This window comes from Triticum urartu, chromosome 5A (assembly GCF_056163025.1).
Source record: "Triticum urartu cultivar PI428250 chromosome 5A, HENAU_Tu73, whole genome shotgun sequence".
NCBI lineage: Eukaryota > Viridiplantae > Streptophyta > Magnoliopsida > Poales > Poaceae > Triticum > Triticum urartu.
Genome location: NC_141877.1, coordinates 478,968,897 through 478,996,553, shown reverse-complemented (window position 1 = coordinate 478,996,553; position 27,657 = coordinate 478,968,897). Strand labels below are relative to the sequence as shown.

The window sequence follows — 27,657 nt, the reverse complement described above, 5'->3', positions numbered from 1 at the left end:
GCAGCTCCTATCGGGATTTGTCGGCACATTCGGGCGGTGTTGCTGGTCTTGTTTTAACCTGTCGAAGTGTCTTGAAGAACCGAGATACCGAGTCTGATCGGAACGTCTCGGGAGGAGGTCTATTCCTTCGTTGACCGTGAGAGCTTGTCATGGGCTAAGTTGGGACTCCCCTGCAGGGATTTGAACTTTCGAAAGCCGTGCCCGCGGTTATGGGCAGATGGGAATTTGTTAATGTCCGGTTGTAGATAACTTGAACCTTAACTTAATTAAAATGAATCAACCATGTGAGTTACCGTGATGGCCTCTTCTCGGCGGAGTCCGGGAAGTGGACACGGTGTTGGAGTAATGCTTGTGCAGGATGTTCTCTAGATTACTCGCTCGCGCTTTGCCTCCTCTTCTCGCTCTCTTTTGCGAACAGGATAGCCACCATATATGCTAGTCGCTTGCTGCAGCTCCTCATATATTTTTACCTTGCCTTACCTATAAGCTTAAATAGTCTTGATCGCGAGGGTGCGAGATTGCTGAGTCCCTGTGGCTCACAGATTACTATTACACCAGATGCAGGGCCTGATGATTCCGCTCCAGGTGATGCGCTCGAGCTCAAGTGGGAGTTCGACAAGGACTCTCAATGTTACTATGTGTCTTTCCCTGATGATCAGTAGTGGTGCCCTGTTGGGGGTGATCGGGACCATGTCGCATGTTGGGTTATCTTTTATTTGGGCGCCGTAGTCGGGCCATGAGTGTTTGGATGATGTAATGTTATTTATGTACCTTGATTGACGTGGCGAGTGTAAGCCAACTATGTTATCTCCCCTTTATTATTTATATTACATGGGATGTTGTGAAGATTGCCTTACTTGCGATATATGCCTTCAATGCGATTATGCCTCTAAGTCGTGCCTCGACACGTGGGAGATATAGTCGCATCGATGGTGTTACACTACTAAGGGAGTCCTGGACTAAGGGGTCCTCGGGCGTCCGGCCTGTTAGTCATGGGCCGGACTGATGGGCTGTGAAGATACGAAGACCGAAGACTGCACCTGTGTCCGGATAGGACTCACCTTGGCGTGGAAGGCAAGCTTGGCGATCAAATATGTAGATTCCTTTCTTTGTAACCGACCCTGTGTAACCCTAGATCCTCTCGATGTCTATATAAACCGGAGGACTTAGTCTAGAGAGGAGGAGATTCATTATCATAGTCATACAGGCTAGACTTCTAGGGTTTAGCCATTACGATCTCGTGGTAGATCAACTCTTGTAATACTCATATTCATCAAGATCAATCAAGCAGGACGTAGGGTATTATCTCCATAGAGAGGGCCCGAACCTGGGTAAACATCGTGTCTCCCGTCTCCTGTTACCATTGACCTTAGACGCACAGTTCGGGACCCCCTACCCGAGATCCGCCGGTTTTGACACCGACAGCGGGTGCGAGCGCGGCCATGAGGCACGAGTGCGAGGCAGCTGCGAGGCGTCAGCGCCGCTGCATGTCTTTGTGCTCTCTGAATATTGCTGCTGCTATTTGTGTGATATCTGAATATTGCTACTGCTATCTGTGTGATATCTGAATATTGCTGCTGCTATCTGAATATTGTAGCTGTTGAAAATATAGCCGTTGGAGACATAGACTACCAAATTTAGACAATCCACTCGAAAACTAAGGTTTTCTAAACTGAAAAAAATTACACCATTGTGTATGTGAAGATATAGACTACCAAATTTACACAAGCCACTAGAGATGCTCTTAGGGTCTTCACTGGGGAAGCTCAAGTGGAAAGTGCAACACCTTTAGGAATAAAGTTTCTTTGGTTTTTCTCTTGTCATACGGTACCTACTAGGTAGCACCATGAAGCCAGATACTTCTTGTCTTTGTAGGTTTGATCTTGCAAAAATTTAGGATTATGTACTCGCAGATGCGTTCATGCGGATCCGATGAGATTGTGTTAGTGGCTGATGACTTTTTTATGTGATCTTTGTGGATTTGAAGTGTTTCTCTGCTGTTTTGGTGAAGATTTTGTGGTTCAGCGACTTGTACTTCTAGGGACTCCCGCCCCAAGTGCGAAATGCTCATGGCTTTCCATTTTTTGGACGAACAACTCATGGTACTTCAAAAAACTTTTAAAGGTAGTCAAGTTTGTGCGGATATGCATGTGACGACGCCTCTACTCCGATCTGATTGAAATATCTTTATTAAGGCCTCAGTAATATTTCTTATTGCAAAAATTATTACCATGGAAAACCGGTCTTAGAGAAATTCTATTGTAATTCTTAGTTATAGGAGTTATGATTTTTTTTAGGGGGGCTCATCCAAAGCATTGTATTGTATTGTCGAGTTTAAGCAAAGTAACAAGTGATTCTAGAAGAAAAGCTTAAAACCACATATCTTCATTAGATTGACGAACCTAAAACAGTTTTGACAATGTTGACACTAGCATTTCCATATAAAAGATTCAACACTAACATTGACCTAACCAAACTCAACACACTAGCATTTTCCATCAGTTAGTGATGGAAAAGCAGTTTCAATATGTTCATTAAAACCTTCAAGCTCACCAAAACTTAATTATAAATCATTAGAAGCAATTAAATGACAATTTTTTTCTCTTTGAACATTGGCATCATAGGTGAAATTACGTATCCAACCGTCGGGGTTGAACTTGAGCATGGCGTGTCTTCCCGGGTCTTCTTGTCCTTCTTGATGTGTGCCAATTTGTGTGTATTTAGGGTAGTCATTCCTCCTCCCCCCCCCCCCCCTCCTGAATACAAGACCACACATCTTTTGCACCTAGCTTTAAGCACGTTGACACCACCCTCCACAACAATTTCTTCATCGAAGTAGTCCAGCACTTTGTGGTTTTGCGACAAATCCTTCTTGTACCGGTGGTGGTGGAGGTAGTGCTAGCAGTAATGGAATGGGGGCCGGATGGTGATTGTGTATTCTCGTCGGAAGAAGGATAGGTGGTGGCATTATGGGCAGTGGGATCGACAAACTCGGTATGTGAATATCGAAATCACTTGCATTGAAGTAGAACTGGTTGAGATCATCCATGTTTGAGTGTGGGAAATGATAGGGGGTTTACCTTGCAAAAAAAATGATAGGGGGTTTGAGTGTAAGAAATGAGAGGGATGTGCACCCCTTTTTATAGAAAAAACTGACATTTTTGGACTAATTTAGCTCCTCCCCTCGCCAACGTGGCAGATGGGCCGTGGGTGCCGGGCCGGCACGCGTGCCTGCCTAGGCAGCCCAGGTACAGCCTTAGCCGGGCCACTTGCCGCGGGAAGAAGAAAAGGCCAGCAAACACAGCCTCGAGTCGACTCGTCCTACAGCCGCGGCCCGCGGCTCGCGCACTGCCTCCCGTTCCCAATTCCCCTCTACGCTCCCGCCGCCCTAACTCGCCGCCTGGTTCCGTGCCTCGCCGTCGACTTTACTCGCCCCGCCCCTGCCCTGCGCCACCGCGCCCAGCCGGCAGCCCGCAGCCCGCAGCCGCCGAGACCGCACTCGGCAGTCGACGCCCGGCGTTGTGCAGCTGCAGAAGGCAAGCAGCGACCTGCCACGTTTGAGGTATGTTTGATGAGATTTCTGCCTGTTCCCAAATTTCTGTTTGCTCAGTACTCGTCGTGCTGCCACCTGCCAGTACTTCTAGTTAAGAATTTAGGCTTGCTGTGCTCCTTTGAAAATTGTAATGTACTTATTACTTACTACGGAATTCTGCCCAGGAATGTTACTACTTACTACTCAATTGTTTTAGTTTGGATCCATTTTCTGAATCCATGTGGCATCTTGAGCTGTAATTTTCAGAAATGTTACTACTTACTACTGAATTGTTTCAGTTTGGGTCAAACTCTCCTTTTTTGAATCAATAAATGTCATTGTCATATTGAAGAACAGAATGTCAACTAGGTCCACATGATTACATATATGTATCAAATGTGGAAGAATGAACACATGCACATAGTCTTATTTGAACTTTGCAAGTTTTTTTAATGCAAAATCAAAACTTATTTGAGAATTTTTCATATGTTTGTAAGAACATATTGATCAATTTCTGTTGTTCTATTGGCATGTCATATTTATTTGTAATTTTTTTAGGGTAGATTACCCTGTTTCAAAATCGTAGATCCACCACTGCCGCTGGGTAATTTCTAGTTACCTCGTGAGCAGTGTATTTTTATTTTCGATTTGTTAACTTAAGTTGATGGATTTTGTTGCCAATTCACGCACTATTATTTGTACTATTTTTCATGTTTTATGTACTTTATTGGATTGTTGAGCATTGAGTTTAAATTCTAGATCCATCCACGACCTAGACATGGCAGATACCAAGCTGGGAGCGACCGCCATGGCGCAGCGTCAGGAGGGTTCGGCGGAGGAGGGGGAGGAGCATCGCCTGCGGGCGGCGCTGCGCCACCTGCAGGCGGAGGCTGGCGTGCTTGAGCGCCTCGTCTACAAGCACCGGAACCAGCACCGTGGCGCCGCCTACTTCCAGTACCTCCTCAAGGTACGCCTACTATTACGACCTGCTCGTCCCCCTCCCCCACCTTTTCCGGGCGAGTGTGGCTATTCACTGACAACTGACGAGTGTGATTTGTATGTGTTTGGAATGGGCGCGTAGGTGCGGAGGGACCTGAAGCTGCTTCTCAGTGCCAATCTCGCGGAGGTCATCAATGCGGTGTTCCCGGTCATCACCTGTCGTAAGCCGGCCAACACTATTCTTGTTCCGAACAGGTTCGTCAGGTTTCTCATCCATGGTGCTGTTGCACGCCCCGGTAAAACAATCTTTGTCATTTATTATGTGTATGTCAATCACAATTTTTTTGTTATGTGTAGAAATCCTTCATGTTGGGACATGTTGTGGTGTTGTGATGATATTTGTGGTCCTTATATTGATCCTAGGAGATAACAAAGAAAAAGTTTATTCACTAATGACTGTTTCCACTTGTATGGGCAGTGCTTAATTTCCTGGCAGTTCAGATTATTTCATTGGCTTTTATTCTTGGTATAATGATGCTATAATTATATTAGTCTGCTATTCAGGTTATTTCTTAATATTTTCTTTTATAGGCAGGGTAAGAGGAAGCCTGGTGCAAACCATAGCCACTATAAGAGGCTTTTGGGGGTTGCCCGTTTGCTGTCCCAGGTGCGTTTTGTTGTCTGTTGACACTGGTTGCGTTTTGTAAACTATCCTGTTGCAACTGAATCAAATATTTTGGTGGAATCATAAATGCAATGTCACTGTTGATAGAGCATAACTTTTGTTCCTTGTACTTGCTTTCATGTAACGAGTTACGCAATATTGAAATTTGAATCTCTGGTAGTCTACACATATTGCCTGGTTGTTTTACTTCTTTTGTTTAGCTAACTATAAGGGTACAGCGGCAAAGTGTTGTGATTATCCCTGCATGTTTGCAAGGTTTCCGATGTATTTAGTATACACTCTTATATGGTACATGAAGCTCATCACCCGAGAAATTCTATATTTTGTAACTGCATGGTGCATACTTCTGGATGAGTCGTTGTAGCTTACATATCATTCTTGATCAACTTCGAGACCGGAGATAGCTAACTTGGTTTGCACATCAGAGGGAAAACACTAATGCTTTCTGTATTTTGTGCAGATGGCTGAACCTGTTATGAAGGGAGCAGTGTATCCTTTATTTTTGTGCTATTATTTTCTTATAGCAGAAATAAAGGAAGGTGTACACCCACACTTTGCTTGCCTCCGAAAAGGAAACAAATCTCGTAGTAACTTTCATTCGGAGTTGATTGCTACCTATCCAAAGTTCCTTAATCCATACTACAGTCAGATCAGCTTTTTACTTGCTAGATCTTTCTTCGTAGAACTTTGCACTGCAGTGCTTGCTTTGCTTGCAAGACTGAGGGTCCTGACCCAACAGGTGAGCCACATACTCTACAGGCATGGCTATGAATGATTGTATCAATTAAATTCAGTAAATAACCTCCCATATATTTATGCAGCAACTAACTTGGTAGTCAAACTGTTATGTGTATTAATTAGGAATCTAAGAAATGTCAACTTCTTTTTTCGAAAAGGAAGAAATGTCAACTTGGAATGATATGCATGCCAATTATCTTCTTTGTCTCTTTATGCACAGATTTTGCCTAAGATGCTTGCCTCTGATATTATGTTTGCAGATGTTACTTGATGTTGTATCAATATACAACAAGGTTACTGATCTTACGGATAAAAAGCAGGCTGTTAAGATCAGTATTGATAAAGTACAGGTATGTTTTGCTTCCACACTAGCACTCTGTATCCTTGTTGATCATGGAAAAATATGTATTGTGTAAGATCATGCTTTCACACGAAAGTGCAGTTGCTGGACCTTGCAGTTACCTCGCTACATAACTCCTTGGTTCTGCCTCTGCATTCCACAGGCTTTCAGAGAGTACTACCCCTCGAGCAATGATCCCAGTACTATCCTGGAGTGTGTATGGGTGAAAGATAAATTTGTTTTGCATGAAAAGACCAAAGCTAGCAGTCAGAAAACCCAAGCTGAGGATCTGAAGTCGTGCACTCCAGATTCATCAATCCAGTATGAGACCCTTGGACTTGTTAGTGAAGGTTGGAACACTTTACCTTCTCGGATTAATGACATATGCACATTTGGAGTCCATGGTTGCATTTTCTGCAATACTTATACATGACTGCCTGCTGAAACCAATCGCATACAATTGTATCCTAAAGGCATGCAAATTAAAAATTGTTTTCTGTTAAGTAATCTAAACTGAAAATGCAATATGTATTAATAACATATATATGTAGTAAGAAGTGGTAGGAAGTGATACAGAATGAGTATGAATGAAGATGAAGAGTCTTGATGGTGCTATTACATTCACCTCCAATTGACTATCTGGAAGTTATGATGACACTCAAGTATGTTGTCTGATAACATCTCCATGTCTCTTATGCTAGATGACATTTGAGAAAACACTCAAGAGTATGCGTCTGGAATTTGTAACTTATTATGGTAGACTACTGTTGTTTAGCATGATATCTTGGTATAATAGCCATATATCTCTATATGTCAGATAACCTGACTGAAAGTTGTTGCAATGAAAACAACTGTTAGTCAGTTAGCCTAGCTGAATGATGGCTGGGATTGTGCTTACTGGAAGACAACACATTGCGACTATGGTCTCATTTTCTATTATCTCCATTGCAATTTTAAAGCATATTTCTGGGTGCGTGTTCCAGCTGGAAATTAAATTGCATGTGTTGCCAAAATGCTGCATTTTTTTTAATATCAACTGTTTGTGTTGTACCTAATAGAACAGGAATGCTTGTTTATTAATTATTCCCTCTGTGAGGAAATTTAAAACCGTTTAGATCACTATAAATGGTCTTATATTTCTTTATAGATGGCGTATTCCATTAATAGAACAGGAGTAATAATGTGTTTATCATGTCATACTTTGGAAAAGGTTCTTATAAGTTCTAATGCTGCACTTTTGACATATCAGAGATGGAAAACCTTGATGGAGCAAACACCCCAGCGAAGCAACAACATGTTTCTCTGGCTGACCAACCAGATAAAGCTACCCATTGCGGCGATGCCGGAGATTCTCAGAGTGGGAGGCAGCTACCAAATGATGAAAACACTCCGCGTTCTCTTCTTGGCACGCCTGCTGCTGCGCCGGCTCCACGCAGAGATGTCGTCAAGCCTGATACGAGGAAGAGAGTGGCATTCATCGCTGTGGGGAAAACAAAAGTCACCGTGACACCACCCGAAACATCATCCGTAGTTACCAAGAAGCAAAGGGTGGACACGATTCGACAGACCACCATAGATCCTGCTTTGTAACTCTATATAAAAGAACAACCGGTAATGATGAAGCGAATAAAGGGCTATACATATGCACATCTTAGTAGATGATCCATGTGTTATTGTTGATTTGTTGCGTTCTTACTGCATCTCGTACCAAGAGATTGTTTTTTATTATCACCAAGCATCACATGACATATATCCGAGTATTTAACCAAAAACTACCATATTTCACGGAAACGTGACAGAAAACTACTCCTTCCATTCCAAAATATAGTGTGCCCGCACTTCCCGAGGTCCAACTTTAACCATAAATTTAACCAACAAGACCAATTGCGGCGGGAGAAAAAATTATATAATTGAAATCTTCTTTCGAATACGAATTCACTGATATAATTTTTGCTCCCGCCGCAATCGGTCTTGGTAGTTAAATTTACGGTCAAAGTTGAAGCACGGGGATAGAGGAAGCACTACATTGTGGAATGGAGGGAGTACCACTTTACGATTTTGTGCGGAAAACTACCACTTTTGTCCTAATCCGTGGCAAAAAACTACCAAGTCTCGAAACCGATCACTTCACCCGCGCTAAGCACGAAACTAACCAGCCGGTCCCATGTTTCAGGCGCCATGGTGGCCAACCGATGCCAGCCGGTCCCACGTTTCAGGCGCCATGGTGGCCAACCGATGCCCGACGCACGTTAACAGCGCGTCCGCGGTCGGAAACGGCGTCGTCAGAGGATCGGCATCAAATGGCCGGCCCCATGTTTTGATGCACTGAACGCAAATCGACAACCACCGTTTCCGACCGCGGACGCACCGTCAACACGCGGCAGGCGGCGGTTGGCCACTGTGGCACCTAAAACGTGGGACCGGCTGGTCAGTTTGGTGCTTAGCGCGGGTGAAGCGGGTGAAGCAATCGGTTTCGAGACTTAGTAGTCTTTTGCCACGGATTAGGATAAAGTGGTAGTTTTTCGCACAAAATTGTAAAGTGGTAGTTTTCTGTCAGTTTCCATGAAGTTAAATACTCCATATATCCAGATAATTGATGAGGTAATTAGGCTAAGAAGCAATTGTCTCGGGCGCTATGGATCATTATTAGACCACAATCATGCACTCTGTATAATCGATCATGTACTTTCATATGGTCTACATAAGAGGTGTTACCACACAACCACAACTTTCTCATTCAATCATGCTTACTCGCCTTCTCCGAGACCTCAAGAACAACATCAAGTGTCAGTTATGTTGCTAGACAAGATGGCAACCAAATCAGTTGGAAAAAAAATCACTAATTGAGCTGACAGTCTGAGACTCGAATGAATCAGTAATTTCATACATTTTCAATCATGTTCAGCAGCAGCAGAAGAAAACTATTACAAGCTTTCTACTAGCCACGACGATCGCTAAAAGGGAAAACGACGATCACAGCCGAATCTCCCCTTCCTCTAAATCTTCTTGGCAGCTTTGGTGGTGGTGCTGCTGCTGCTTGAGGTCTTGGTCGTCAAGCTTGAGGAAGAATCCCATCTGTCGCAACAAGTTGTTCGGCCTCGCCGTGTTGTACTGATCAATGCCGAGCGCCTTCACGTCCTCGTCTAGGGTGTCCTTCGGCATTGCCGTCCTCTCCATCTCGAGCAGCTCCTGACGGGCCTTCTCCCTCGCACGGGACGTCTCCTCCTTTCGCCGCCTTTCCAGAATCTTGCTGGCACGGGCGATGAGGTCGCGTGTTGGAGGCGTACTACTGTTGGCGGCGCGCTCTGCCGGAGCTGGACGACTGTCGACACTCTGGTGAGATGAACCAGAATCCGAACCGCTGCTACCGCTGATGGTTGCACCTTGGCCAAGATTCTTCACCGGTGAGGCGTCGCCGCAGATGTCCACTTCAACGAGCTGCACTGGTGTCGGCCTGACCTGCAAAGGGGAGACGCCGCCGACGACGTCCACGTCTTCGTCTTCCTCCTCGTCTTGGGCCATCATATTTTTGTGCTGATGATGCTTCGACGGATTCGGCCTCTCTCGAAGGAATTTGTCCAGCTGCTTCTGCATCTCCACAAGGGCCGCGTCTTGGACGGCGTGCATCTCGATCTCGATGTAGTCGTCGCAGAGGCCGCGGCGGCTGTGCTTCTTCAGCAGCTCCAGGATATGAGCAGGGAGTACATGAGATTCAGATTGCTTCGCTAGCGTTGTGAGGTCCGCGTAGAGCTGGTTCCGCTCCTTGGGCGTCATCTTCTTCACGGGGACGACGGAAGGGGACGCCTTCCTCTTCTTGGCTGGCGGCTCCTCGGCTTGACGGACGCGCACGCGGGGAGCCGACAGGGACGAGGCGGGAAGCACGGCCTGCGCCTCGGCGAGGAGGCAACGGGCCGCGACGAGCTCAGTCTGGAACCGCTGGCGAAGGATCTCCAGCGGGCGCTTCCGGCCGGAGCCGGACATGATGCTGAAGGGCTCCCGGCGGGCAATCTCCATGGGAGCAGTGGATGCCGGTCGCTGGGGTAAGGTCCGGAAGAGGATGCGGTGGAGGAGAGGAGAGGAGAGGAGACGATGGGGAAGATTGGAAGTGCGCTGGAGAAGACACAGGGCAAGGCCTTTTAACTTGTGCAGTGATCCGTGATGAGATCGAAACCGTGTGCTGCTGTGAGTGATCCGTGAAGAAATCGGAATGCACTCCGAGTCAGTTCAAGCGAAGGCCTTTTAACTAGTGAGCCGTGAAGAAATCGGAATGCATGGCCGTGAGTCAGTTCAAGCTTCGGATTTGGTTGCGTGCATCTCAAGCTTAGCTTTGATTCATCTTCATCTTCCAAGATGCGGAACCATCACAACTCCTACTGCTGGGAAGGCAATGCATCCTGGCCTGGGTTCATGCTTGCTGCAGCATAAACATCATTCTTAGATGCTAGGTAATGCAGCAGCTCCAATTAGGTACGCCAGATTTCATTTTGAAAATTTTCTGACGCGGAATTCAGACTGAGGAAGACCAGTGTAGCAGGACCGTCCGTTTTCGCAAGAGTTCAGAAAACTTTCTGACGCGGAATTCAGACTGAGGAAGCAACTAAAACTGAACATTAATTCTCAAGGTTTCTGACAGAGAAGTAGTAACTGAACATTCAGGGAAGGCCACGACAGTGCACGATCATTTTGCCAGTGAGTTGGGCGAGAGGCATCCACTTCAGCGCACACTCAATTGGGACGAGCTACAAATTCCATCGGTTAATTTGCAGGGCTGGGCTGCGATCGTGACCTCCCCTCCCCACCTGAGAAGGCGCCCGGACCAGACGGGTTCATGGGAAAAATTTTCAGGTCATGCTGGGGTATAATCAGCTCGAGAGGGAGTGATGGCTGTTTTCCACAAGTTTTATTAGATTGCGGGTGAAAATTTTGAAGAAATCAACAAAGCTTCATTGCCCTGCTTCTGAAAAAATATGGTGCCACAGAGCTTAACCACTTTTGGCCGATCAGCCTGATACATTCGATTGCAAATCTCATTTCCAAGGTTCTGTTGATGAGGCTTGCAATGGCTGTCAAGGTCTTAATCTCACCGGCGTAGACGGCGTTTCAGAGAAGGAAATGACATTGTTTTTTGAAACGAGACAAAAGATTTGTCATTTTCATTGATTAAGAAAAAGAGATTTGCTCGGTTAATTAGAGGAAAACCAGGCGAAAAACCATACACAATGATAATAGGAAAAAGAAAAAGAAAAAAAAAGACATGAACCGGTCAGGAATCTTCCAGAAGGTTTTGAAAACCAGGGTATGTGGAACGCTAAATAGTCGCTCGACTCGCTTGGTCTGTGTGCTTGCTCGACAAACCAAAAGCAAAAGGGCGTCCTATAGGATTTTTTGAGCTAAAGCAGCTCCCTGGTGTTCAGCCCACACAGTAGCAACTCACCAAGGCCCAAATTACGAAGAAGACGGCCCGAAGGAGACCTCCTCGCTGAGTCGAACGCCCAAACGCACACACATGCCGCCCTTCCCCAGAGCCCTGGTTACATCCCGGATGTATATTTGGGCTGGGTCGGGCTTTCGTTCTTGCACTTTTCGGGCTGAGCTTACATGTAACAGCACTGGGAAACATCATTCAGGGCGGCCTCGGGCTTGAGAAAATGTGCATTGTCGGGCTTCAGGTCTGGGGTTCGGGCCTTTTGGACTTTGGAGCATGTCCTAAACCCGGGTCTGGCCTGACGTATGACCAGGTTGAGACATAACCATGCGAGGCCGTCGACACCACCTCCTGGACATGCAAAAGTCCATGTGGATGGGGGTGTCTCATGCGAACAAGAGGCAGATGAGCAACTGAAGTGTGTCCCAATGATTCAGGTAATTATCTTGAGAGTTCGTCACTAGTCATCGAGGGATTACTTGATCCTGCTACGCTGGAGGCGATAGCGTGCAGGGAGGCCTTGGCCATGGCGGAGGATCTCCTACTTCAGAATTTCATCCTCTCGTTAGACTCCAAGCAAATAGTGGTCGACATCATCAAGGGCAACCAGGGCCGCTATGGGTCCATTATTACAGAGATCAACTTTCGAGCAGCGACTTTTAATTGTAACTTTATTTCTGAAGGTCATGCCGTTGACGGCGAAGCACAAAATTTAGCTAAGTACTCTCATGTTCTCGATTCGAGATGCCACATTTGGTTGGCTCATCCCCATGATCCAAATTGTATCCCACCACATGTGGACTATGATAAAAAAAACTTAGCCTTACCCCTAAAAATAATCAGTTCGCTGTTGCTTGAACAGTTTTTGAAAACGGGAAGACTCTCTGAAAATGACAACATTTTTTGAAAATCTTAACATTTTTAAAATTCTGAATGATATTTAAATACAAACATTTTTTGGCATTTCAAAATATTTTTTGAGCACACAAACATTTTTTGAATTTGTGAACTAACTTTTGAAAATGAGAGTACTTTTTGAAATTCTCAAAAATATTTTAAAACACGAACAGTTTTTTGAAGAGATCGGTATATTTTCTTGAAAACGCAAACATTTTATAAAAAAGCTGAACTTTTTCATTTGAAAAGTAAACATTTTTAAAAAGTAAAAAAAGATAAGGAAACCAATGAACAGGGATAAAAGAAACAACAGGAAAAAGAAAAAATTGCTGCAAAAAAAATAAAACAAAAAAAGACTTGTGCTAGTCAGGAATCTTCCAGAAGGTTTAGAAAACCAGGAATGTGTAACACGCTGAATAGTCGCTCGACTCGGTCGGTCTGCGTGCTTGCTCGACAAACCGAAGCAAAAGGGCGTCGTATAGGATTGGCCCTCGCTATGAGCGATACACAACAGCCGCTCCCTAGGTTTTTTTAGAACTAGCCGCTCCCTAGGTTTTTTTTTAGCGGAATCTGTATCCTGTATTAGACGTTCAAAGACATGGGAATACAGATAATGTCGGGCAAAGAGGAAAGCCACACATGGCGCCCGGGAGGGAGAGATGCAGCAGCCTTAGCTAAGGCATGAGCCTCCCCACTGTGTCTCCTATTCTCGTGAATGAATTTAACATCACTAAAGCTCTTCCGCTGTTGCTTGATATCTTGCAGGATTGGGTAGAAACTGCATGGAGAATCGTCAGCTATCCTTGTTACAACTTCGAGACAATCAGAGGCCACACATACGGACTGGATGTGAAGATCTGTGGCGAGTGCTAGTGCCTCGCTGCATGCTTGAGCCTCGAGAATTGCTGGGTCTAGGCGGCCCTCGAAGATGATGGCAGAGGACCCTAGATAGTTTCCACGCTTGTCTCGACAGACTACAGCAGAGGCACCCTTGTCCCCAATTTTTGACAGGCCGCCATCTACATTTATCTTGGCGTCGTGAGCATCCGGCGGAAGCCATGCGGGCTGCGGTAGCTGCTGTAGTCTGTCCTGCCTCTTCCTCTTCCACCTGATCGGCCTCCACGGGCAGCCCAGCCGCCTTGTTGCTCTGGGGCAATTTCCCTCCTCTGTGCCAACATCCAGCCTCCCCACTGTTTGTGTTTCTCCTCCCAGACACCATCGCCACACTCCTCATGGTTATGCCCCATGAGTCCGTAGACCTTACAGAAATAGGGGATCTTCTCGTATTTAACCGGAAGAAACAGTCGGCCCTCTCCCACGACATTCAATGGGGTGACTCGTGTGAGAGGTTTGTTGACAAGAACCTTGGCCCGAACCCTGACATAATCCCCTTCATAAAACAGTCGAGGAGCGAGCTGAATTTCCTTCACCCGCCCGATGCGACGGGCTAATTGATCAACCACCTCTGCCTTGCGATATAGTTCTGGTATGTTGTGAATCTGAGCCCATACATACAGTCCCTCAAAGTCAAAGGATGTGGTTTCCTTCTTACCATCATAGTCCTCAATCAGCATCCCCATCCCCCTGAATAGCCATGGACCACCATGCACCACCTTCTTCCAGTCGCCAAGGCAGAACATCTAGAAGATAAACAGGTTTTCGCCCGCCTCCCTATACTTGAGGACGTGCGCTAGCGACCAGATTGACTTCATGCACTCGAACATCGAAGACGAACTGAAAGTACGGGTCGTGTTCACCTTCGCAATCGCTAGCCACCTAGCGTCCGCTGCAAACTTCTTTACCTCCTCCTCCCCTACAACCACATCATCAAGCTCATCATCTTGCAGGTCCAAGTGCTGCAGCATCTCTTCAAGATTCTTTCCTGACCACCCCGCAGACGACGATTCTGCACGTTCCGCCATCTAAGGTTTCTTCCTTCGACGATAGAACGCTCCAAAACAGCCGATCTGACTCGCTCTCCTGCCGACCAAGGGGATGATCTGCGCAGGAGGAACAGTCGGCGGTCAATTCACCGGTGAGATCTCACGGCAGCGATGGGATCGCCGCCAGAGCCGAAAAAACCCTAAGCGAGAGGGTAGGACATATAGCCGCTCCCTAGGTTTTTTTTGAGGCAAACCCACAAAGCTTTTATTCATCCGTCACACCGTTTACAGGGACGAAAACAAGATCCCCGGGCTGGCCTAACCAAGCATGGCGACCAGTACCCAGCATTAAAGCATGCTTTGCAAGTTTGTGAGCCTCGACATTGGAGGTTCTAAACTCATGACTAATCAAACAGGAAGAAAAAAACCTAGCTCAACCTTTTATTTCTCGCACTATTGCACCATATGAAGCCGATGTGCCTGTCTTGATTGCCTCTACCACTTTCTTACAATCGGAAGCCACTGAGATTTTCTGAATGTACAAGTCCTCTGAGAGAGCAAGAGCTTCACGTATAGCCAGCGTTTCCAGAACCTCAGGATCATCGATATTGTTGAAAGTGAGTGCAGACGCCCCTTGGAAAATTTCGTTGCCGTCGCGGCACACTGCTGCTACTGATCCAAGACCACCGCGCGTTGCTACCGCCGCATCAACGTTCACTTTTAAGTGCTGGTTCAGAGGAGGGATCCACCTCGTCGGCCTTGGCGTCATTCCTGAACTTGCTGTTACTGCTGGCTTCTTTAGAAACTCGATGTCTGATAGATAGCTTGATATAAAACCATTAATAGCATGAGGAGATTGGAAGATGCCTTCATGAATCAACTTGCGGCGAGCAGACCAAATCGCCCACAAGGTCACGATCAGGACGGTGGCCTCATCTTCCTTAAGAACTTCTACCATGGAGTGTAGCCAGCGCTTTGCATTGGGGTCTTGGTTGGAAGACATATGCTGCACCAATTCTTCATTAGACAGAGCCCAAGTGCATCGGGAGACGGCACAATCCAGTAGTGCATGGCGCCAACTGTCCGGGGCTCCACAAACAGCACATACACCTGTTGTTGCCATATTTCGATGCTGAAGGACGTCCCCGGTAGGCAAAGAATGTTGTGACAGCCTCCAAGCAAAAACCTTCAGTTTTGAGGGCACCTTGATTTTCCAGAGATCATTCCATCCTTTCCTCTCCCTATCTACATTTGATAGGCTTTCTGATTCCTCCAACCATGCCTCTCTCCCCATCTTAATTCTGAAGATCATCTTATAGGCCGTCCTGATAGAGAAACGACCCCGCGGGTCCTTGGACCATGCCCAAAAATCCTCTAGAGGCCTAGAGCATATAGGGATTCGCAGAATGGCCTCGGCATCAACCGGTGTGAATATCTGCCGAATCAGCTCTTCCTTCCACGAGGCCGAAGTGGCATCAATCAGTTCAGCAACTTTTATTGGTGGGTTGAGCACCAGCGAAGATACTGGTCTCATCAAACCAGACCTTGGGATCCAGTTATGATCCCATATGCTAGTCGTCCGTCCATCTCCAATTCTTCTGATTATTCCCTGCTTGATAATGTCTCTGCCATCTAGGATCGAACGCCAAATCTGAGAAGGGTGCGTCCCCAGTCCTACCTCCAGCACAGTGCAATTAGGGTGGTAAGCAGCCTTTAGGAATCGAGCGCTCAAAGAGTCAGGATTCTCTAGGCATCTCCAAGCTTGTCTCGCCAAAAGCGCCAAATTAAAAATCTCAAGGTCCCGGAAGCCTAGCCCTCCCAAATTCTTCGGCCTCGTCATAACATCCCACGACACCCAACATGGCTTTCTTTTTCCTTGCTTACTTCCCACCAGAATTGCCTTATGGATGAAGTTATGCTCTCACAAAGCCCCCTCGGGAGTCTGAAACAAGACATGGAGAAAACTGGAATCGATTGGGCCACCGATTTAATAAGAACCTCTTTTCCCGCTGCTGACAATAGTTTCTGCATCCATCCTCTTATCCTTTCCCAAACTCTATCCCAGAGATACTTGAACATGCCATTTTTTGATTGTCCAACTTCTGTAGGCATCCCCAAGTATTTCTCGCTGAGTGACTCATTCTGCACAACCAAGATATCCTTAATTCGTTGTCTAGTGCCTTGAGGGCACCCCTTACTAAAGAATATTGAGGACTTATCATTATTAATCCTCAATCCCGACGCATTACAGTATTGATTCAACAGGTTTGACACCAAATTTGCACCCTCATCACTAGACTTAAAAAGCAATAGGCTGTCATCTGCAAATAACATGTGGTTCACCTCAGGAGCTGTGGGAGCCACCTTAGCACCACTTAGAGTTGATGACTGAGAACTGGAATTGAGTAGGCATGAAAGGCCCTCTGCTGCAAGTAAGAATAGGTAAGGGGAAATAGGATCTCCCTGTCGAATACCTCTTGTTGGTTTGAAACTCTCAAGCTTTTCTCCATTGAACAAAACTGAGAAAGAAACTGATCTAACCATGCCCATAACAATATCAATCCAAGCCGAGGAGAACCCCAGTTTGACCATAATTGCTTGTAGATAGTCCCACTCTACACGGTCATAGGCCTTCATCATGTCCAGCTTCAGAGCACAGAAACTATTAGTTTTGGATCTGTTTCTCTTCATAAAGTGCAAGCATTCATAAGCACATATTATATTATCTGTGATCATCCTACCAGGCAGAAAAGCGGATTGCTCCTCGGATATGATATCTGGAAGAATGACTTTTAATCTATTGGCAACCACCTTTGAGGCTATTTTGTACAAGACATTGCAAAGACTAATCGGCCTGTACTGTGACAAATGATTAGGATTTGTTACTTTTGGTATAAGGACCAAGACCGTATCATTGATGCTCTCCGGATTTTCCTCCCCTCTAATGATGCGCATGATTACTGTAGAGACCTCATCACCACAAATATCCCAGTGTCGCTGATAAAACTGTGCCGGAAAACCATCAGGACCTGGAGCTTTGGTTGGGAACATTTGAAACAAGGCATTTTTTATCTCAGCATTTGTGTATGGCGCACATAAAATCTCATTCATCTCAGGTGTAACTTTCCTCGGAACGTGCCTCAAGACCTCATCCACCCCTTGAACCCCTTCTGACGTATACAAGGTTTTGTAGAACTCCAGAACCATGTTTTTTAAGTCAGCTGGATCCTCAACATGAGTGCCGAAAGCATTTGTGAGTGCCCGGATCATATTCTTCTTTCGCCTCATACTTGCTCTCATGTGAAAAAACTTTGTGTTTCTATCACCGTCCGCGAGCCATTCCAGCCGTGATCTCTGACGCCACATTAACTCTTCCCTGTGGTATAGTTCCGCTAATCTCTCATTTAGCTTTAGCTCTGGATGAGACGGACTCATACGCACTGGATCATTGCGCAGCGACTCAAGCTGGGTTTTTATATGGCTTTTCTCTTTACGAACACTTCCGAAAGTTTCCTTACTCCATTTAGACAGATCATTTGTTATGGACAACAACTTGTCACGAAAATCACCGACCCCATAGCCAGCGTTCGCCGCATTCCAGCTATTGGTTATTGTCTCCTTCCATGTATCATGTGATTCCCACATCACCTCATACCGAGAAGTGTGATTTGGCCTTGTTGTGTTCTGTGTATCATCAAGATTTACAAGTATGGGACCATGATCCGATGTGGCTGAGGTTAGATGTGTCACCGAAGCTTGTGGGAATCTAGTCATCCAACTGGCAGAGGCCAATGCTCGGTCCAAGCGCACCCGCGCATATGCACCTCCTGCTATCTTTTTCTCAAACGTCCAAAATCGACCTTTATAACCCAAGTCCATTAGCATACAAATGTCAACTGTATCCCGAAAGCCCTGTATCTGGGCATTGCTTCTGTTGGCTGCTCCTTCGTGTTCGTTCGGCTGAAGCACCTCGTTGAAGTCACCGAAACAAAGCCACGGCAAGTCGCTAGTAAAGCTAATGCCCTTCATAAGATCCTAAGTTTGATGCCGAAGATGAGTTTGTGCCTCTCCATATACACATGTTATCCGCCAAGGTTCTTGACCTGGTTCCTCAACTTTAGCATCAATATGATAGCAGGAGTCACCCAAGATCTCAAGCTTAATTGTATTATTCCAAAACATGCCCATACCACCACTTCTTCCCTGATTGTCAATAGCATAAGATTGATCATAACCTAGCGTACTCGCTAGTGCTTCTACACGCGCCCCACTTATTTGAGTCTCAACAATACAGAGCACGGTAGGGGTAAACTTCATCGCGAATTCGCGAATTTCATGAACTGTCGCAGGTTTACCCGCGCCACGACAGTTCCAGCAGAATGTATTCATTGGGCATGGCGGCGCCCCTCGAAGGAGCCCGCCAAATTTCTTGCAACACTAGTAAGGGTCTCATTGCCTTCCTACTCTGTTCTTGCCTTTTTGGGATCTCTCTTGATAGGTGGACTAACCATGGTGGCAGCTGCTGGTACTATAGCCAGCTGATTATCCACGAAGCTGGATACATGCACAGAAGGGGTAGCCGAAGGGTTATTGCCCCGCTCTACTTCTGTCCTTTTCCGTGAGTGTTCCTCCATTACAGCATCTAGAGTAGGATCCTTGCCACCCTCTCCGTGCATAACTACAGACTTCCCCACAATTGCGTCATTGTCGACGTCCTCATAAAACTCCTGTTGTGGTTCTGAACGGCCTCTGCCTCCATTGCGTCCTCCCCTTCTTCCTCCTCTGCGGTTTCGATTCTCACCAGGACCCCTACCGGATCTCATAAACCAACCAACACGCAGATCCTTAAAGACGAGAGCAGATGGTGGGTGAATTCCCGTGCCATGTTCCTTAAACAGGTGCCCTAGCATTCCACAGACCGCACACCAATCTGGGAGCTTTTCATATTTCACTCGATAGATCTGGCGCTTCGAGTTTCTGACCATAGACACTGCATTCTTTAGAGGCTTAGTTACATCAATCCTAACCCAGACACGGTAGAAATTACCGGCGAAGTCTTGAGATGGGGGTTCGGCAAACAGGACTTCCCCCACCTTCGCTGCGAGGGCTGGAACTAGATGAGCATACAGATCTGGGACGTCGTGTATCTGCGCCCATATCTCAATCGTATCCATCTTGATGGTCGAGGGCTTAGTCACACCATCATAGGGTTTAATGATAACCGCATCTCCACGGAAGTGCCATGGACCATCATTCATCACCCTCTCCCAATCACCAAGGCACGCAAACTGGATTGTGTATAGGTTGTCTTCCAGCGGTCTGAATTTCACCTCCTGCGCCAAGTCCCACGCCGATCTCATGTTCCGATAAAACCACGTCTGAGTATAGGTTTTTGGAGTATTAACCCTAGCCAGCGCCGCCCATCTCGTAGCGTCGGGTGGCGCCCCCTCCTCATTGAAGACCGCATCGTCGAGGTCCTCCTCTCGCAACCCTAGCTCCTGCATCATCCTCTCCACATCGCTGATCCCCGCTTGATCCGAGGTCTCAGCTGCAGCCATGGAGATTCCCTTACCCAACGGAGAAACGTATCGGGTACACGGATAGGAACCCTAGTCCGTCGCTCAGCCCACCAGCCGCAGACAGCTAGCGGGGAAAGATCGACAGCAGGGACGGCCAAACTGCTCGACGGGGGCGGAGATCGCCAGCGCGAGAAGAAGAAACCCTAACTTGAGGGAAAAGTTTCAATTCTTAGCCGCTCCCTAGGTGTTCAGCCCGGACAGTAGCAACCCCCCAAGGCCCAAAATATGAAGAAGAAGGCCCGAAGGAGGCCTCCTCGCTGCGCCGAATGCCCAAACGCACACACGGGCCGCCTGTCCGCTCTCCTGTCCTCCGCCGGCCGCCGCCCTTGACCGGAGCGCTGTGGCCCCCACGCCGTCCTGCCCGGTCTGCCCCCGCCGCTTCGCACAACCGTGCCCTGCCGCCGTTCCCCGGCCCCTCGGCAGCCCGCCTTCGCGCCGGTCATTTTTGGCCCCGTCCGCCGGGCTCCTGCCGTCGTGCCACCTGGTACCAGGACCGCCGCCCTGCTACCGCCGGCCAGGCACCGACATCCGACGCCGAGGGCACGCTGCTCGCCTCCGTTGCCGCTGGGTAATTTCTAATTACCTCTCGACCACGAGCAGTGGATTTTTGTTATCGATCTGTTAACTTAAGTTGATGGTTTATGTACTTTTTTTGGATAGTTGAGCATTGCGTTTAAATTCTATGTACATCCATCCACGACCTAGACATGGCAGCTACCAAGCCCGGGGCGGCCGCCATGGCGCAATGTCAGGAGGGGTCGGCGGAGGAGCATCGGCTGCGGGCGGCGCTGCGCCACCTGCAAGCGGAGGCCGGAGTGCTTGAGCGCCTGGTCTACAAGCACCGGAACCAGCACCGCGGTGCCGCCTACTTCCAGTACCTCCTCAAGGTACGCCTAGGTGCTCGCCCCCCTCCCCTACCTTTTTCCGGCGAGTGGCTCTGCACTCATGAGTGTGATTTGTATGTGTTTCGGTTGGGCGCGTAGGTGCGGAGGGACCTGAAGCTGTTGCTTGGTGCCAATCTTGCAGAGGTCATCAACGCCGTGTTCCCGGTCATCACCTGTCGTAAGCCGGCCAACACCATTCTTGTTCCGAACAGGTTCGTCAGGTTTCGCATCCCTGGTGCTGTTGCGCTCCTCTGTAAAACAATCTTTGTCATTTGTTATGCGTATGTCAATCGCAAAAAATAAATAGATTATGTGTATGGTACACCATGGCAGAAGTAATGTCCTTACACAAATCCTTCATGTTGGGGACATGGTTTAGTCCTGTGATGATATTTGTGGTCCTTATATTGATCCTAGAAGATAACAAAGAAAAATGTATTCACTATTGACTAAAAGCCTAGCTAGAAATTCCCACTTGTATGGGCAGGCTTAATCTCTTGGCAGTTAAGAGTATTCAGTTTGCTTTAATTCGTGGTACAATGATGCTGTAATTATATTAGCCTGCTATTCAGGTTATTCCTTAATGTTTTCTTTTATAGGCAGGGTAAGAGGAAGCCTGGTGCAAACCATAGCCACTATAAGAGGCTTTTGGGGGTTGCCCGTTTGCTGTCCCAGGTGTGTTTTGTTTTCTGTTGACACTGGTTGCATTTCGCAAACTATCCTATTGTAGCTGAATCGAATATTTGATGGAATCATAAATGCAATGACGCTGTTAATAGAGCATAACTTTTGTTCCTTGTGGTTGTTTTCAAGTTACAAGTTATGCAATATTGAAATTTGAATCTGTGGAAGTCTACCAATATTGCCCGGTTGTTTCACTTCTTTATTTAGCTAACTAGGATATAGCAATTAGCAGCAAAGTGTTGTGATTATCCCTGCATGTTTGCAAGGTTTCCAATGTATTTAACTCTTAGTATATGGTACATGAAGCTCATTACCCGAGAAATTCTATATTTTGTAACTGCATGATGCATACTTCTGGATGAGTCGTTGTAGTTTACAGATCATTCTTGATCAACTTCGAGACTTGAGATAGCTAACTTGGTTTGCACATCAGAGGGAAAATACTAATGCTTTCTGTATTTTGTGCAGATGGCTGAACCTGTTATGAAGGGAGCAGTGTATCCTTTTTTTTGTTTTGTTGTTTTCTTAGCAGAAATAAAACAAGGTGTACACCCACACTTTGCTTGCCCCCGAAAAGGAAACAAATCTCGTAGTAACTTTCATTCGGAGTTGATTGCTACCTATCCAAAGTTCCTTAATCCATACTACAGTCAGATCAGCTTTTTACTTGCTAAATCTTTCTTCGTAGAACTTTGCACTGCAGTGCTTGCTTTGCTTGCACGAGTGAGGGTCCTGACTCAACAGTTGAGCCACATAGTCTACAGGCATGGCTATGAATGATTGTATCAATTAAATTCAATATATACATGCAGCAACTAACTTGGTAGTCAAACTGTTATGTGTATTAACTTAGGAATCTAAGAAATGTCAACTTGGAATGATATGCGTGCCAATTATCTTCTTTGTCTCTTTATGCAGAGATTTTGCCTAAGATCAGTATTATCTTCTTTGTCTTCTTTGTCTCTGATATTATGTTTGCAGATGTTACTTGATGTTGTATCAGTATACAACAAGGTTACTGATCTTACGGATAAAAAGCAGGCTGTTAAGATCAGTATTGATAAAGTGCAGGTATGTTTTGCTTCCACACTAGCACTCTGTATCCTTGTTGATCATGGAAAAAATATGTATTGCGTAAGATCATGCTTTCACACATAAGTGCAGTGGCTGGACCTTGCAGCTATCTCACTACATAACTCCTTGGTTTTGCCTATTCATTTCACAGGCTTTCAGAGAGTACTACCCCTCGAGCAACGATCCCAGTACTATCCTGGAGTGTGTATGGGTGAAAGATAAATTTGTTTTGCATGAAAAGACCAAAGCTAGCAGTCAGAAAACCCAAGATGAGGATATGAAGTCGTGCACTCCAGATTCATCAATCCAGTATGAGACCCTTGGACTTGTTAGTGAAGGTTGGAACACCTTACCTTCTCTGATTCACGATATATGAGCATTCGGAGTTCACGGTTGCATTTTCTGCAGTACTTATACGTGACAGCCTGCTGATATTTTGGTATAATAACCATATATCTCTATATGTCAGATAACCTGACTGACAGTTGTTGCAACGAAAACAACAGTTGGTCAGTTAGCCTAGCTGAATTATGGCTGGGATTGTGCTTACTGGAAGACAACACACTGTGAATTGCGACTATGATATTATTTTCTATTATTTCCATTGCAATTCTAAAACATATTTTTGGTTGCGTGCTCCAACTGGAAACTGAAGTGCATGTGTTGCCAAAATGCTGCACTTCTTTTTTTATATCAATTGTTTACTTTGTATCTAATACAACATGAATGCTTGTTTATTTGTGTGTTTATTATCGTGCCATACTTTGAAAAATGTTCTTATAAGTTCTAATGTTGCACTTGTGACATATCAGAGATGGAAGACCTTGATGGAGCAAACACCCCAGCCAAGCAACATCATACTTCTCTGGCTGACCACCCAGATGAAGCCACCCATTGCGGCGATGCTGGAGATTCTCACAGTGGGAGGCAACTACCAAACGATCAACACACTCCGGGTTCTCTTCTTGGCACGCCCGCTGCTGCGCCGACTCCACGCAGAGATGTCAAGCCTGATACGAGGAAGAGAGTGGCATTCATCGCGGTGGGGAAGACAAAAGTAACTGTGACACCGCCTGAAACATCATCATCCGTAGTTGCCAAGAAGCAAAGAGTGGACACGATTTCACAGACCGCTGCAGATCCTGCTTTGTAACTCTGAAAGAATAACCGGGTCGGCCTGATCAGTGTGTTCTCGATGCTTTGTTGCATTCTTACCGCATCTCGTTTCGGTACCAAGAGATTGTTCTTGTTTCACCAAGCACCACGTGACATACCAGATAATTGATGAGGTTTAGGCCAAGAAGCGAGCGTCTCAGGCGCTACGGGTCATTAATTATTTGACCACAATCATGCACTGCGTATAATCATCGATCATCTACTTTCATATGGTCTGTATAAGAGGTGGCCACACAAGCACAACTTTCTCATTCAATCATGCTTACACGCCTTCTCTGAGGCCTCAAGAACAGCATCAAGTGTCAGCATGTTGCTAGACAAGATGGCAACACCACAAACATGTGTACACACAAAAGAAAATCACTAATTGAGCTGAGAATCGAACTATAATCGATCAGGTAATTTCATACATTTTCAATCACGTTCAGCGGCAGAAGAGGACTATTACAAAAAGGGAAAACGACGATCACAGCCGAATCTCCCCTTCCTCTAAATCTTCTTGGCAGCTTTGGTGGTGGTGCTGCTGCTGCTTGAGGTCTTGGTCGTCAAGCTTGAGGAAGAATCCCATCTGTCGCAACAAGTTGTTCGGCCTCGCCGTGTTGTACTGATCAATGCCGAGCGCCTTCACGTCCTCGTCTAGGGTGTCCTTCGGCATTGCCGTCCTCTCCATCTCGAGCAGCTCCTGACGGGCCTTCTCCCTCGCACGGGACGTCTCCTCCTTTCGCCGCCTTTCCAGAATCTTGCTGGCACGGGCGATGAGGTCGCGTGTTGGAGGCGTACTACTGTTGGCGGCGCGCTCTGCCGGAGCTGGACGACTGTCGACACTCTGGTGAGATGAACCAGAATCCGAACCGCTGCTGCCGCTGATGGTTGCACCTTGGCCAAGATTCTTCACCGGTGAGGCGTCGCCGCAGATGTCTACGTACTCCTCATCCTCTTCGACGACGAGCTGCACTGGTGTCGGCCTGTCCGGCAAAGGGGAGACGCCGCCGACGATGTCGACGTCTTCGTCCTCCTCTTGGTCTTGGGCCCTCTCTCGAAGGAACTTGTCCAGCTGCTTCTGCATCTCCACAAGGGCCGCGTCTTGGACGGCGTGCATCTCGATCTCGACGTAATCGTCGCAGATGCCGCGGCGGCTGTGCTTCTTCAGCAGCTCCAGGATATGAGCAGGGAGTACATGGGATTCAGACAGCTTGGCTAGCTTGGTGAGGTCCGCGTAGAGCTGGTTCCGCTCCTTGGGCGTCATCTTCTTCATGGGAACGGGAGGGGACGCCTTCCTCTTCTTGGCTAGCGGCTCCTCGGCTGGACGAACGCGCACGCGGGGAGCCGACGGGCACGAGGCAGGAAGCACGGTGGCCGCCTCGGCGAGGAGGCGACGAACCGCGACGAGCTCAGACTGGAACCGCTGGCGAAGGATCTCCAGCGGGCGCGGGCGCTTCCGGCCGGAGCCGGACATGATGCTGAAGGGCTCCCGGCGGGCAATCTCCATGTGAGCAGTGGACGCCGGAAGATGCGATCGAGAGGATGCGGTGGAGGAGAGGAGAGGAGATGATGGGAAAGATTGGAGGTGCGCAGGAGAAGATCGACTCAGGGCAAGGCCTTTTAAAGCTTTGTGATCCTGATGGCAATCGAAGCCGCGTTTGCTCGGTGAAGAAATCGAAATGTTTACATTTCGAGTCAGTTTCAGCATCGGATTTGGTTGCGTTGCGTTGCGTTGCGTGCATCTCAAGCTTATGGAAATGTCGATTCACCACGGCCATGGCCTTTTTCTCCCATTTCGTCTTGCATCTCAAGCTTATTATGTCACTGAGTTTTGTTCATGGAGTTTAAATCAAATACAGCCCTTAATTTGGCTTGCAGTCCAGTCATTCATTACAATGCCTTCTGAAATAATCTACTCACTACAAGTCATTTAATTAAATTGAAATCCCTTTCCAGAAATTATTTTTTATTCACGTCGACACGAATTCCAAATTTTATGGTCGATTGCCCGTTTGGAAGCGAATTGAAAACCACGAGGCTGGGGCGTGACAAATAGTTGGGCAGCCCCGCACCATGCGGAGTGTGAGAGGACATTGTAGCAGGAGCAGGGTAGGTGTGTGTAGCATGTGGCCAGCAGTCGGCAGTAAGGGTACTCGCCTGAAGGGGCTGGCAAGCAAGGCCGCAAAGGACTTTGCTCTGGTGTCGCAATGGACTTCGTGACCCTTGGGGTACTCACCTTGGTGCTCGCACGGAATGAATCCTGACATGAAGCTCCAGGTCCCCACCTTGAGCGCTCGCACGGGACGACGTCTCACCAAGAAGAGGCGAGGTGAAATCAACGGTGTCACCCACCAGCAATGGGATAGAGCATGAGCTGCGGATGAGGCTAGATAAGGCCGATGAGGATGGGCCATTGCCCGGAAAGGAGTCGGGGTGGGAGAGGACAAAGTGTCGGGGCAAAGAGGATGGAAGATTCCAGACAATACCACAATCAATAAAGCAGGGCGAAAGCCTTTTTAGGTTATATATTACATGCATCTTCATCTTGTTTGCTTAATCTATGCAATTTTACTAACCGATAGTTTTACAACAGATACTTTAACAATAATCATTGTCATATACTCTCACTTTAGAAAAATATGTAAACTAGGAGTAAGGTTGTTACGACTAGTGATGGTCTAAGCCTAGGTAAAACTTGTGCCTCGTGTTACAACCCAAATTTCCCCTAAATTTTGGTTGTGAAATTAGAAGCATATGCATCCATGCTTTCCTTGCGTATTTGTTTTTTGAGGCCAATAAGGACAACATTTGAATCCAAATCACCATTTGAATTTAATTGGAAGCCATGAAGGGCTCACCCAAAACTTTATTCAGAAAACTTGCATAAGGGCAGGGAATAAATTTCCTATAAGATTATATATATTTGCCCTAATTATTCTTGAATGAACCAGAGTTCGAAAATAGTTTAGTTTGGGAAATTAAACTACAAGTAAATCTTTGGAATAATAAATAAAACAAAAAAGAAATAAAAACAACTTTGCAAATGGGCCCACTAGTTAATTTCACAAACTATAGTTTGTCAAAAACCCTTGGATAAATGTTCAAATAGCAAGAAATATTCCCAAGGTAATTTAAGAATACTTTATATTTTGAAAGAAAATTCAAATTCAAATTTGAAAAAATGGAAACAGAAGGCAGAAACAGAAAACAGAAAAGAAAAGAAAGAGGGAGAAAAAGAGAAGGCTCAGCCAGCCAACCGACCAGGCGCGCGTCCGCGCTCTCTCTCTCTCTCACTCACTCTTCTCTCACTGACGCATGGGCCCCACAATATTCCTGCTTGGCAAGAAAACTGTAGTATTTCCGGCCACAGTCCTCAACCATACATGAGCCTGTCCACCTCAAGGGGCACCGATATGTGTAATTGATAGCTCTATTATGTCTCTGTCGTATCTATAATTTTTCATTGTTCCATACCAATATTCTACAACTTTTACATACTTTTGGCAACAATTTATATGATTTTCTTGTACCAACATATTGATCCAGTGCCCAGTGCCAGTTCCTGTTTGTTGCATGTTTTTTGTTTCACTGAAAATCCATATCAAACGGAGTCCAAACGGGATAAAAACTTACGGAGATTTTTTTGGAATATATGTGAATTTTGGAAAGTGGAATCAACGCGAGACGATGCCCGAGGGGCCCACAAGGGTGAGGGGCGCGTCCTGGGCCCTTGTGGTCACCCCGTAAAGTGATTGGTGCTCTTCTTTCGCCGCGAGAAAGCTAATATCTGGATAAAAATCGTGTTAAAATTTCAGCCAATCGGAGTTACAAATCTCCGA

General features: G+C 46.5%; 4 protein-coding genes across 4 annotated transcripts; 2 read left to right on the top strand and 2 right to left on the bottom strand.

Moving 5' to 3' along the window:
* Positions 1–3,319: 3,319 nt before the first annotated feature.
* On the top strand, positions 3,320–7,914 carry LOC125509927 (uncharacterized). The gene is made up of 9 exons (XM_048674990.2): positions 3,320–3,562; positions 4,309–4,499; positions 4,614–4,726; positions 5,063–5,138; positions 5,617–5,645; positions 5,802–5,895; positions 6,155–6,244; positions 6,398–6,584; positions 7,484–7,914. The coding sequence occupies exons 2-9, from the start codon at positions 4,311–4,313 to the stop codon at positions 7,822–7,824; spliced, it is 1,119 nt and encodes a 372-aa protein (XP_048530947.1). The 5' UTR covers positions 3,320–3,562; positions 4,309–4,310; the 3' UTR covers positions 7,825–7,914.
* A 1,293-nt stretch (positions 7,915–9,207) lies between these two features.
* On the bottom strand, positions 9,208–10,285 carry LOC147972101 (uncharacterized). The gene has a single exon (XM_087521307.1). It carries the CDS (start codon positions 10,246–10,248, stop codon positions 9,208–9,210), a length of 1,041 nt encoding a protein of 346 aa, XP_087377433.1. The 5' UTR covers positions 10,249–10,285.
* Positions 10,286–20,230: 9,945 nt separating this feature from the next.
* Positions 20,231–23,872, top strand: LOC125509926 (uncharacterized). The gene is made up of 9 exons (XM_087521308.1): positions 20,231–20,586; positions 20,679–20,905; positions 21,002–21,114; positions 21,502–21,577; positions 22,055–22,083; positions 22,237–22,342; positions 22,568–22,657; positions 22,812–22,998; positions 23,473–23,872. The coding sequence occupies exons 2-9, from the start codon at positions 20,726–20,728 to the stop codon at positions 23,811–23,813; spliced, it is 1,122 nt and encodes a 373-aa protein (XP_087377434.1). The 5' UTR covers positions 20,231–20,586; positions 20,679–20,725; the 3' UTR covers positions 23,814–23,872.
* A 154-nt stretch (positions 23,873–24,026) lies between these two features.
* LOC147972100 (uncharacterized) lies at positions 24,027–25,563 on the bottom strand. Its single transcript, XM_087521306.1, has one exon. The coding sequence runs from the start codon at positions 25,524–25,526 to the stop codon at positions 24,303–24,305; it is 1,224 nt and encodes a 407-aa protein (XP_087377432.1). The 5' UTR covers positions 25,527–25,563; the 3' UTR covers positions 24,027–24,302.
* Positions 25,564–27,657: the final 2,094 nt, after the last annotated feature.

Bases quoted from the DNA above. Each gene is read 5' to 3' on its own strand.
- LOC125509927 (XM_048674990.2), top strand. From the start codon at position 4,311: ATGGCAGATACCAAGCTGGGAGCGACCGCCATGGCGCAGCGTCAGGAG. The intron at 5,646-5,801 runs GTATCCTTTATT...TCCATACTACAG, and splicing joins CCTGTTATGAAGGGAGCAGT to TCAGATCAGCTTTTTACTTG. The intron at 6,245-6,397 runs GTATGTTTTGCT...TGCATTCCACAG, and splicing joins TCAGTATTGATAAAGTACAG to GCTTTCAGAGAGTACTACCC.
- LOC147972101 (XM_087521307.1), bottom strand. From the start codon at position 10,248: ATGGAGATTGCCCGCCGGGAGCCCTTCAGCATCATGTCCGGCTCCGGC.
- LOC147972100 (XM_087521306.1), bottom strand. From the start codon at position 25,526: ATGCTGAAACTGACTCGAAATGTAAACATTTCGATTTCTTCACCGAGC.
- LOC125509926 (XM_087521308.1), top strand. From the start codon at position 20,726: ATGGCAGCTACCAAGCCCGGGGCGGCCGCCATGGCGCAATGTCAGGAG. The intron at 22,084-22,236 runs GTATCCTTTTTT...TCCATACTACAG, and splicing joins CCTGTTATGAAGGGAGCAGT to TCAGATCAGCTTTTTACTTG. The intron at 22,999-23,472 runs GTTGGAACACCT...GTGACATATCAG, and splicing joins CCTTGGACTTGTTAGTGAAG to AGATGGAAGACCTTGATGGA.